The sequence below is a fragment of the Solanum pennellii genome, chromosome 2 (assembly GCF_001406875.1).
Source record: "Solanum pennellii chromosome 2, SPENNV200".
In the NCBI taxonomy this organism is placed as follows: domain Eukaryota; kingdom Viridiplantae; phylum Streptophyta; class Magnoliopsida; order Solanales; family Solanaceae; genus Solanum; species Solanum pennellii.
In genome coordinates, this window is record NC_028638.1 from 13,231,252 (window position 1) to 13,243,312 (window position 12,061).

The 12,061-nt window shown below is 36.6% G+C and overlaps 1 protein-coding gene across 1 annotated transcript; it reads left to right on the forward strand.

Annotated features, from left to right (window-relative positions):
* The first annotated feature begins 3,694 nt into the window (after nucleotides 1-3,694).
* LOC107011827 (transmembrane protein 53) lies at nucleotides 3,695-8,316 on the forward strand. The gene is made up of 5 exons (XM_015211483.2): nucleotides 3,695-3,833; nucleotides 4,164-4,960; nucleotides 5,080-5,185; nucleotides 7,401-7,600; nucleotides 7,749-8,316. The coding sequence occupies exons 2-5, from the start codon at nucleotides 4,269-4,271 to the stop codon at nucleotides 8,017-8,019; spliced, it is 1,269 nt and encodes a 422-aa protein (XP_015066969.1). The 5' UTR covers nucleotides 3,695-3,833; nucleotides 4,164-4,268; the 3' UTR covers nucleotides 8,020-8,316.
* The last annotated feature ends 3,745 nt before the right edge of the window (nucleotides 8,317-12,061 follow it).

Genomic DNA, 12,061 nt, shown 5'->3' on the forward strand with positions numbered 1-12,061 from the left:
ATATTTGTCAATAGTCCCATCAGGTTACATTTTCCTTTTAAAGATACACTTTGATCCTAAAGGTTTATTTCCAGGAGGAAGATCAGTTAATTCCCAAGTGTGATTGCTTAAAATTGATTCAATCTCACTGTTGACTGCTTCTTTTCAATAAGTTGACTCAGACGAAGACATAGCTGCTTTAAATGTTTGAGGCTCATTTTCAAGCAATAGTGCTACAAAATCTGGTCCGAAAGAAGCAGATTTTCGTTACTGAGTACTACGCCTAGGTTCCTCACTAGTTAGAATATTTTCCATTGATTCTTCTCGTGGTCGTTTAGGTCTTTCACTTGTTGACTCACTTCCAGTTTTATACGGATAAATGTTTTCAAAAAACTCTGCATTATCTGATTCAATTGTCGTATTAACATGAATCTCAAGATTATCAGATTTGTGAACCAAAAACTGACAGGCTTTACTGTTCACAGCATACCCAATAAAGACACAATCTACTGTTTTGGGTCCAATTTTAACCCTCTTCGGTAAAGGAACCTCTACCTTGGCTAAACACCCCCACACTTTGAAATATTTCAAGTTGGGTTTTCTTCCTTTCCACAACTCATATGGAATTGATTGTGTTTTCGATGGGGTACTCTATTGAGTATTTTATTAGCTGTAAGGATGGCTTCCCCCCAAAGGTTTCGCGGTGAACCAGAATTGATCATTAAGGCATTCATCATTTCCTTTAATGTTCTTCTCTTTCGTTCTGCCAAATCATTTGACTAAGGTGTATAAGGTGCAGTAGTTTGATGAATAATACCATATTCCAAACATATCTCTGCAAAAGGAGATTCATATTATCCACCCCTATCACTCCGAATCATTTTTATCTTTAGATTCAATTGGTTCTCCACTTCATTTTTGTATTGCTTAAATGCATCAATTGCTTCATCCTTACTATTAAGCAAATATACATAACAAAATCGAGTGCAGTCATCAATAAAAGTTATAAAATACTTTTTCCCACCACGAGATGGTGTTGACTTCATATCGCATATATCTGTGTGAATTAAGTCAAAAATTTTAGAATTTCTTTCAACAAACTTGTAAGGATGTTTACCAAACTTACTTTCCACACAAATTTTGCATTTCGATTTATCGCATTTAAAATCAGGCAATACTTCTAGATTAACCAATTTTCGCAAGGCTTTGTAATTTATATGTCCCAAACGGGCATGCCATAAATCACTTAACTCCAATAAGTAAACGGAAGCAGAATTTTTATTAAGACTGTCAACAACCATTACATTTAGTTTGAAAAGACCCTCATTGAGGTAGCCCTTTCCTATGAACATTTAATTCTTACTTATTACAGCTTTATCACTAACTAGGACACACTTAAACCCATTCTTAACGAGTAGTGCAGCAGAAACTAAGTTCTTCCTAATAGCAGGGACATGCAGAACATTGTTCAAAGTCAACACCTTGTCAGATGTCATTTTCAACATTACTTTCCCAGTTCCTGCAATCCTTGTTGTTGCTGTGTTTCCCATGAATAAATCTTCATTGTACTCAGCAGGAGTGTACGTTGCAAAGGCTTCTTTCGCAGAGCAAATATGTCTAGTGGCACCTGAGTCGAGAAACCACTCCTTGGGATTTTCAACTAAGTTACACTCCGAGATCATTGCACACAAGTCATCTACATCTTCCATCTTCTCCACGATGTTTGCTTGACTTTTGCCTTTGCATTTGTTTTTGTCCTTTCTTGGAGCATGACAATCAGAAGACCTATGACCAGCCTTGCCACAATTGTAACAGTTGCCTTTGAATTTCTTCTTGGCCTGTTCTGACTTCTGCTCGTTGGACTTCTTTCTCTTTTTGTCTTTGGTAGGAACTTCTTCAACAATATTAACTCCAATGTTTGTTGAATTCTAACGCGAATTCTTTTCGGCGTTTTTTTTATCTTCCTCAATCTTGAGTCAAATCACAAGATCTTCAAGCTTCATTTCTTTACGCTTGTGCTTTAGACAATTCTTGAAATCGTTCCACGAAGGAGGCAACTTCTCGATCATTGCAGCCACTTGAAAAGCTTCAGTTACTACCATATCTTTAGCAATCAGATCATGGAGAATAAGTTGAAGTTCCTGCACTTGTGATCCAACAGTTTTACTATCTACCATTTTATAGTCTAAAAACTTTGCAACCACAAATTTTTTCAAGCATGCATCTTCTGTCTTATATTTCTTCTCAAGTGCATCCCACAACTCTTTTGAAGTTGTTATTGCACTATAGACATTATATAAGTCATCCTTTAAAGAACTCAAAATGCAGCCTTTACATAGGAAGTCTGCCTGTTTCCATGCTTCAATAATCATGAATTTTTCTCTTTCTGGCATATAATCAGCAAGAACTGGAGTATCTTCACTTGTAAATTTCTGCAGACCAAGAGTGGTAAGCCAGAAAAATACTCGTTGCTGCCATCCTTTGAAATTCACACCTGTGAATTTACCCGATTTCTCTGCTTGTGGTACAACAGTTCGGGTTGGTGCAGCAACAGCCACTGTAACACATTGTTTGCCATTTTTGATAAACAAAAGTCGGTACAATCTAAGTAAGCAATAAACTATAATTGCAGACATAAAGGAGTATAAAATCACGAAGATTTTTGTCTCCACCAAAAACACAGCTTTAAAAAAATATTTTCCTTAAGATTGTTATCGATATGTGTTATCAAAACCAAAAATTACTGATTCTAATAAATTGTTCAGAAACACGAAGTAACAGAAATTTATAAAACCAGTAAGAGAGATGAACAGAAATTTAATTTACAAAAAAGAAACCAAAATCTGTAAGAACGTACCAGAATTTGAAAAAATCTTTTAAATCGGAAAAAGATCAAGTCCGCTGAACTCACAGTGTCCCCTTAAGGAAATTATTCCCCTCTAGTATCCGAGGTTTGATTTGGAATACAACCTCCTTGGGTAAAATGATCTTAATCAGCCGAGTATAGATACCAAAAACTCTACTGTCAGCGAATCAATCCACAGCAGGAAAGTATACGAAGAGAAATGTGTGCAGAATAAGAAGAAGAAGATCAGAAAATTCGTTAGCAAATATTCTGAAGATTGAGTGGTATTTATAGGCAAGAAGAATATGTTCTGAAAGGTTGCAACCCTTTCAGAATTCACACGACCATTAATGAAAGTTTGCAACCTTTCAAATGGTACTGATTGTTCCTGAAAGTTGCAACCTTTCAGAACAGTCATGGCGGGAAATTTAAATAAAATGGGAAAGTTCAAATAAAACAGGTCGCGTGCGGATCCTAGTCGGGTCGCGTTAGTCAATATCATTTGCCGAAGCGAGCGACTACGACGATGAGGGACAAATGCCTTTTCATTAAAGCATAAGAGGACTTTTCAAGTTTCAACTCTTCAAGTTCTCAACTTTTCATATTCCTCTCCTTCCCTCTATTTCCCATCAATTCTTGCTACATAACCAACAGATTTTAATTGAAAAGTAATTGCTATGAAATACAATGTTAGCTACGGATTTTATTTTTTTAATATACATGTATGAATTGTTTCTTAAGAATATATGTATGAATGATAAATAGATTGTATAAGTTAGGTAGAGCATGCTATTTTTTTCATTAAAAATATTATGAGAAATAATTTAGTAAAGTAAAATAATGCAATTTTTAAAAAGAAAAAACAAGAGTGGCCTCTTATTCCGGAAAGGCAAGGTGGGAAATCTTAACAAGAAATATAAGACTGTTCTCTTTTTCCTTTTTCCTTTTTCCTTTTTCCTTTTTCCTTATCAGAAGAAGAAAGAAGAAACTTGGTTTATTCGTCTCTCAGGTATGGTGTTCCTCTTACAATCAATCTATAATGCTTATGTTTGTTTATTTAAGAGCCGATCTTCCCACCCTCATGATGGATGGGTAAAACCTATTATTTTTTTTCATAAAAAACAAACCAGACGCCCAACGTCTATCTTTTCCCTTTCCCTTATTGAGTTTTGAGTTTTGACCAATTGTTAATTAGATGAAAATCAAAATTAGGTCAAGGAAAGGGAATATTTTGTCTTGTTAGCATGTGTATTTGTAAACAAGGTTCACGCACGCGTTTACTATGTGGACCTTTTCCGTATTATGTTGAATTAATCTCGTGTGCGTTTTTTTGTGACAGCTATATATTCTTGCTTGTGGGGCTGTCATTATAGTTCATCTATATTGGCAGCCCAATTTCTTTTTCTCTTCACCCTCAAAACATACAAACAAGTATATCATCATCATGGCTTACTTGTCTGGAATCCTCCAAAGACCTATAGTTGCAGCATCTGCAGTTGCTATAGCTTCTGTATCTACTGATCTTCATGAAAAATTATGGCCGTCTAAATCATTACACAACAATCCCCAAGAAAACAAAAAGATAACATCTTGGGTATCTCACATATCTATTTCTAAGCTAGCCCATGTATCCTCCTACCTCACCACAATACCTGTCGCCCTTCCTATTCTAAATAACACCACTTTTACTTCTCTTTCAACCCTTCCTTTTCCTACCTCTTCTGTATTGCTCAACTCTTATCAATCAGCAACATTGTCCAAGTCTGCTAATCCCTCCACATATACATATACACTTCCTTCTTCACCTTCCGAGGTATTGTATACATGGCACTTACCTGACCCAAATGCATCACGGAATTCTCATTCTTCACCACTAAAGTCTAAGACACTAGTAGTATTGTTGGGATGGTTAGGTGCAAAGCAAAAACATCTAAAGAGATATGCAGAGTGGTATGCATCAAGAGGATACCATGTCATTACGTTTACTTTCCCAATGTCTGAGATTATAAGCTATCAAGTCGGGGGAAAGGCAGAGCAACATATTGAACTTCTTGTTAATCATCTAGTTGATTGGTTGGAAGAAGAGCACGGAAAGAACTTGGTCTTCCACACTTTCAGTAATACTGGATGGTTAACGTGAGTTCTTCATCACACTCATTAGTCTAGGAAGAGAACGAAAACATACTATTTACATTTTCCTTAATACTAGCTTCATAATTATTGATTGACTTTTTTTAATTCTCTTGGCCTTACAGTTATGGTGTCATTTTGGAAAAGTTTCAGATACAAGATCACGCTTTAATGAGAAATATTAAGGGTTGTATTGTTGATTCTGCCCCTGTGGCAGCTCCAGATCCACAGGTATTGCTGACTCAAAAATTGTGATAATAAGATAGCATTTTAGTGTTTCTTGGAGAGTAGTCTTATTTCTGATAGTTAATGCAGAGTACTTGTTTAGAGCTATACATTTCTATTAAAATCCAACCTTTTCATGCTTTTATTGGACAACTATTACAAGTATTGTATATAATCAGTTTTTAGCCATTCAGAATTGCACAGTTGAGTTGGACTCTAATCAGGACCTGCTGTTCTCATATTTTTATCATGTTGCTTTTTTCTATCTTATGGCCTTAACCATGCAGCCTGCTCTTCGAAAACTATTCTTATGCTTGAAAACGTGAAAGCATCTTGAGTGTTTAGCTCGCTCTGACAACTATTTAACAGGAAGCATTCTGTGTAACTTTTGTTACACGGTTCAAGCTTTAAGCCTACTTATTCTGGCTGAGATTAAGCCATCGAGGAATTTCCCCTTGGAGCTACTAAACTGCACACGTCCCTGCGACTACTAGATCTCTCCAGTAACAAATTTGGAGGAATGCTTCCATGAGGCTTTGACAGGCTAGAAAGTCTCACATGCCTCCTCCTCAACAGTAACAACTTTACTGGAAATATACAGCCTGAAACAGGAAACTTGACTAACTTGGAATATTTGTACCTATTCCATAACATGCTCTCCGGAAGAATTCCAGTGGAAATAGGAAAGCTTCAGAGGCTGTGTGAACTACCTCTATGGAAACCAGTTGTTAGTAACTACCCCAAGAGAATTGACAAATTGCTTAGTACACATTGATTACTTGGCTAATCAATTTTCAGGCTCTATTTTTGATGCCATTGGTAGGCTTAAGAATCTTTTTATTCTTCAGCTAACTGAGGATGAATTTTCTGGTCCAGTCCCACCAAGCTAAGGCTACTGCAGGAAGCATGAAAAACTGGCCTTTGCTGATAACTAACTTTCAGGATAACTGCCACCAACTTTAAGATTTCTATCAGAGCTGGACTTGACTACTCTTTACAACAATTCCTTTGAAGGTCCACTTCCTGAATATCTTTCCCTTCTAAAAAATCTCAATAAACTTAACTCTTCTCACAATAAGTTCAGTGGGAACATTTGTCCGCTAGCTGGTTTAAATTCTCTGACAGTTCTTGACATGACAAACAACAGCTTCTCTGATCCTATCACATCTGAGCTAGTGGTGTCCAAAAATCTGACCCATCTTCGCCTTTCTAACATTTTTTTTACTGGGAAAACCCCTTCTGAATTTGGACAACTTGAAGATTTCAGGTGTCTTGATTTATTGTTCAAAATTTGACTGGAGATCTAGAACCTTCCCTTGCTGGCCTGAAAGCCTTGGCCGTTTTCTTCTTATATCTAATCAATTCTCGGGGAAATCTTCCATATGGTTTTTGGAGGAATGTGGAAGGTCTTGGTGAGTTCTCGATCTTTCATTCAACAACTTCACCGGAACAGTTCCAGCAGAACTTGGAAACTCTCCAAAATAACTCAAACTTTTCCTCAGTTACAACGGATTATTAGGTGCAATACAACCAGATTCAGGAAATCTAACAAGTTTAAATGTCTTGAATCTTCTATGAAACAATCTTTTTTTTTTGGGATCCATTCCTTCAACTCTTCAAAAATACCAGAAGCTCTTTGAGCTAAGGCTGGCTCTATGAGAACAATATAAGTGGCTCAATCCCTTACGAAATTGGCTCTGTATCCGAATTACAGGTGATATTACACCTGAGCAAAAATCATTCTATTTCATGTACAAGTGTCAGAATAATGTATCTTCGAGCATAGTCTTATTTCCAAAGATTAATGCAGTGCAATTGTTAAGAGCCGTACATTTCTATTGAAATCCAACCATGACATGATTTTATTGGATAAGTATTACAAGAGTCATACATAGTCGGGGGTTAGGCATTTAGGAATTGCTCAGTTGCTTGTACTCTTATTTGGACCTGTTGTTCTCTTATTTTGATCATGTTGCTTTCTTCTATTTAGGCCTTAAACATGCAGCCTACTTTTCAAAATATGTTCTTTTACTTGATAATGTGGAAGTTGTTCATTCTTGATTTAGTCTTCAAGGGAAGGTGGATGGCCTGTGGGTCAGCAGAGAACATTAGGAGGAGGGAGGGGATGCTAGTACTTGTGTAGTTGCATATAACAAAGGTTAATCTTTGCTTTGGTAAGGTTAAGCTAACTTGTCAAGTCCCCTTGTTTGTTTGTATCAAGGTTTGGGCTTCTGGATTCTCTGCTGCCTTTTTGAAGAAGAATAGTGTTGCAACAAAACGCATCATGACTTTAAACGACAGAGACGTGTCAATAGAAGCCAAAACTTCTGTGGAAACTAAGCCTGCAGTAACTGAAGAAGCATTGCTATTAGTACTGGAGAAGTTCTTTGAGGTGGTTTTAAACCTTCCCACTGTAAATAGGTAAGGAGATGTCTTCCAGAATTACCTTTAATGCAAATGTTTATCAGCCTGCAGTATTTTTAACAGAAGTATAAGTCACTAGTGTGTATAGCAAGTGCCAAAATAGTTTCGTGTTTGTACTTACATTGATGGTTGGATGAAATTGCAGGAGGCTTTCTGACGTTCTAGATCTATTAACATCCCGGCAACCAAGTTGCCCTCAATTATACATATACAGCAGTGCCGACAGAGTCATTCCTGCAGTTTCGGTTGAGTCCTTTGTAGAAGAGCAACGAAGAATTGGTCGCGATGTTAGAGCTTGCAACTTCGTTTCTACACCTCACGTTGATCATTTCAGAAATGACCCAGAATTGTACACTTCACAACTTACCCAATTTCTAGAGGACTCCGTCCTAAGCTCTTGCAAACAGCCTTCTTGATTAATTCCTAACTACAACACATTGATTCTTTCTGCCCTTTTTTCCCCTCACTTTAACCAAATACTTGGTAAAGCTTCTGTTTTCCAACTTCAAAGCAGATATACATTTATGTAGATTGTTACGTATATAGAGAATTAAGATTTTTTTTCTTTTCCATTCTTATTTAATTTAGTTGTATCTGTGGTCTCCCTGCAACAAAATTGTTGCATTGTACCCAAAATATACTTTATTTTACTTTACATTACTATATATATTGAAAGGAGAGTTGAACTCCTTTTTTAACTGGAGTTGGGAGTATTTCAGGTTCTCATTTAAGTGTTGTATAAGCTTAATTGTATCGTCATAGTTTAGATTGTACTATACTTCAAATTTCCAAAAATGGCATTCCCTTTAGAAAAAATAGTACCAAATCTGTCTTCAATATTAACCAGTTGCTGTAATGGTATTTCAGGTATTCAACTTTAATTTTTGCTTGACATATTTGTACTCTGCATAAAAAATAAATTGACTTTATTTAATTCTAAAATAACCCCTTTTATCCAAGTATGAAGGAATTTAAAAGTCAAAACAACAACAAGATGCAGCCGAAATATTTGTTGTTGATTTTGTTATCGAAAGAAATTGTTCCAGATCACTCTTCGAATCTCAAGGAAATAAAGATTGGTATTTGTTCACAAACTAAGAGTCTTCTTAGAGTGTTGATTGATTTATTTAAGAAATTCACTTCTCAGTTTCTTAACTAATTGCTAGTTTTTGTTTTCTGTTTCTCACGTTTTCCTCTCCTCTTTTTCATATTCCACTACCTCTGAAAGTTACTCCCACTAGGAGACTTTTAAAGGGAGGTTCCAATCGTAACTCTTCTATTCTAAAACTATAAATAGGGGTCTCATAATTCAGAAAAGGGGAACCAAGAATTCCAAACAAGAAGCTAGAGAAAACTCATGGATCAAAAGCCATAAGTTTCTCTACAAGTTCAAGGATTCAAGAATTCAATTGTTCAAGTTCAAGATTTGAAGAAGACAAGATCAAGTTCAAGAACGATCAAGATCAAGACCAACAGATTCAAGATCAAGCTCCAAGCCCTTGAATTCAACTACAAAGTCAAGATCAAGATAAAGTCCAAGTTAAGATCAAGTCCAAGTCAAAGTTCAAGTCCAAGATCAAGTTCAAGAACGATCAAGATCAAGACCACCAGATTCAAGATCCAAGCCCTTGAATTCAACTAGAAAGTCAAGATCAAGATAAAATTCAAGTCAAGATCAAGATCAAGTCTAAGCCCAAGTCCAAGATCAAGTTCAAGAACAATCAAGATCAAGACCACCGAATTCAAGATCAAGCTCCAAGCCCTTGAATTCAACTAGAAAGTCAAGATCAAGATAAAGTCCAAGTTAAGATCAAGTCCAAGTCAAAGTTCAAGTCCAAGATCAAGTTCAAGAACAATCAAGATCAAGACCCCCGAATTCAAGATCAAGCTCCAAGCCCTTGAATTCAACTAGAAAGTCAAGATCAAGATAAAGTCCAAGTTAAGATCAAGTCCAAGTCAAAGTTCAAGTCCAAGATCAAGTTCAAGAACAATCAAGATCAAGACCCCCGAATTCAAGATCAAGCTCCAAGCCCTTGAATTCAACTAGAAAGTCAAGATCAAGATAAAGTCCAAGTTAAGATCAAGTCCAAGTCAAAGTTCAAGTCCAAGATCAAGTTCAAGAACAATCAAGATCAAGACCCCCGAATTCAAGATCAAGCTCCAAGCCCTTGAATTCAACTAGAAAGTCAAGATCAAGATAAAGTCCAAGTTAAGATCAAGTCCAAGTCAAAGTTCAAGTCCAAGATCAAGTTCAAGAACAATCAAGATCAAGACCCCCGAATTCAAGATCAAGCTCCAAGCCCTTGAATTCAACTAGAAAGTCAAGATCAAGATAAAGTCCAAGTTAAGATCAAGTCCAAGTCAAAGTTCAAGTCCAAGATCAAGTTCAAGAACAATCAAGATCAAGACCCCCGAATTCAAGATCAAGCTCCAAGCCCTTGAATTCAACTAGAAAGTCAAGATCAAGATAAAGTCCAAGTTAAGATCAAGTCCAAGTCAAAGTTCAAGTCCAAGATCAAGTTCAAGAACAATCAAGATCAAGACCCCCGAATTCAAGATCAAGCTCCAAGCCCTTGAATTCAACTAGAAAGTCAAGATCAAGATAAAGTCCAAGTTAAGATCAAGTCCAAGTCAAAGTTCAAGTCCAAGATCAAGTTCAAGAACAATCAAGATCAAGACCCCCGAATTCAAGATCAAGCTCCAAGCCCTTGAATTCAACTAGAAAGTCAAGATCAAGATAAAGTCCAAGTTAAGATCAAGTCCAAGTCAAAGTTCAAGTCCAAGATCAAGTTCAAGAACAATCAAGATCAAGACCCCCGAATTCAAGATCAAGCTCCAAGCCCTTGAATTCAACTAGAAAGTCAAGATCAAGATAAAGTCCAAGTTAAGATCAAGTCCAAGTCAAAGTTCAAGTCCAAGATCAAGTTCAAGAACAATCAAGATCAAGACCCCCGAATTCAAGATCAAGCTCCAAGCCCTTGAATTCAACTAGAAAGTCAAGATCAAGATAAAGTCCAAGTTAAGATCAAGTCCAAGTCAAAGTTCAAGTCCAAGATCAAGTTCAAGAACAATCAAGATCAAGACCCCCGAATTCAAGATCAAGCTCCAAGCCCTTGAATTCAACTAGAAAGTCAAGATCAAGATAAAGTCCAAGTTAAGATCAAGTCCAAGTCAAAGTTCAAGTCCAAGATCAAGTTCAAGAACAATCAAGATCAAGACCCCCGAATTCAAGATCAAGCTCCAAGCCCTTGAATTCAACTAGAAAGTCAAGATCAAGATAAAGTCCAAGTTAAGATCAAGTCCAAGTCAAAGTTCAAGTCCAAGATCAAGTTCAAGAACAATCAAGATCAAGACCCCCGAATTCAAGATCAAGCTCCAAGCCCTTGAATTCAACTAGAAAGTCAAGATCAAGATAAAGTCCAAGTTAAGATCAAGTCCAAGTCAAAGTTCAAGTCCAAGATCAAGTTCAAGAACAATCAAGATCAAGACCCCCGAATTCAAGATCAAGCTCCAAGCCCTTGAATTCAACTAGAAAGTCAAGATCAAGATAAAGTCCAAGTTAAGATCAAGTCCAAGTCAAAGTTCAAGTCCAAGATCAAGTTCAAGAACAATCAAGATCAAGACCACCGAATTCAAGATCAAGCTCCAAGCCCTTGAATTCAACTAGAAAGTCAAGATCAAGATAAAGTTCAAGTCAAGATCAAGATCAAAATCAAGTCCAAGTCCATGAAGAAGTCAAGATCAAGTTCAAGAACGATCAAGATCAAGACCACTGAATTCAAGATCAAGCTCCAAGCCCTTGAATTCAACTAGAAAGTCAAGATCAAGATAAAGGTCAAGTCAAGATCAAGATCAAAATCAAGTCCAAGTCCATGAAGAAGTCAAGATCAAGTTCAAGAACAATCAAAATCAAGACCACCGAATTCAAGATCAAGCTCCAAGCCCTTGAATTCAACTAGAAAGTCAAGATCAAGATAAAGGTCAAGTCAAGATCAAGATCAAAATCAAGTCCAAGTCCATGAAGAAGTCAAGATCAAGTTCAAGAACAATCAAAATCAAGACCACCGAATTCAAGATCAAGCTCCAAGCCCTTGAATTCAACTAGAAAGTCAAGATCAAGATAAAGGTCAAGTCAAGATCAAGATCAAAATCAAGTCCAAGTCCATGAAGAAGTCAAGATCAAGTTCAAGAACAATCAAAATCAAGACCACCGAATTCAAGATCAAGCTCCAAGCCCTTGAATTCAACTAGAAAGTCAAGATCAAGATAAAGGTCAAGTCAAGATCAAGATCAAAATCAAGTCCAAGTCCATGAAGAAGTCAAGATCAAGTTCAAGAACAATCAAAATCAAGACCACCGAATTCAAGATCAAGCTCCAAGCCCTTGAATTCAACTAGAAAGTCAAGATCAAGATAAAGGTCAAGTCAAGATCAAGATCAAAATCAAGTCCAAGTCCAT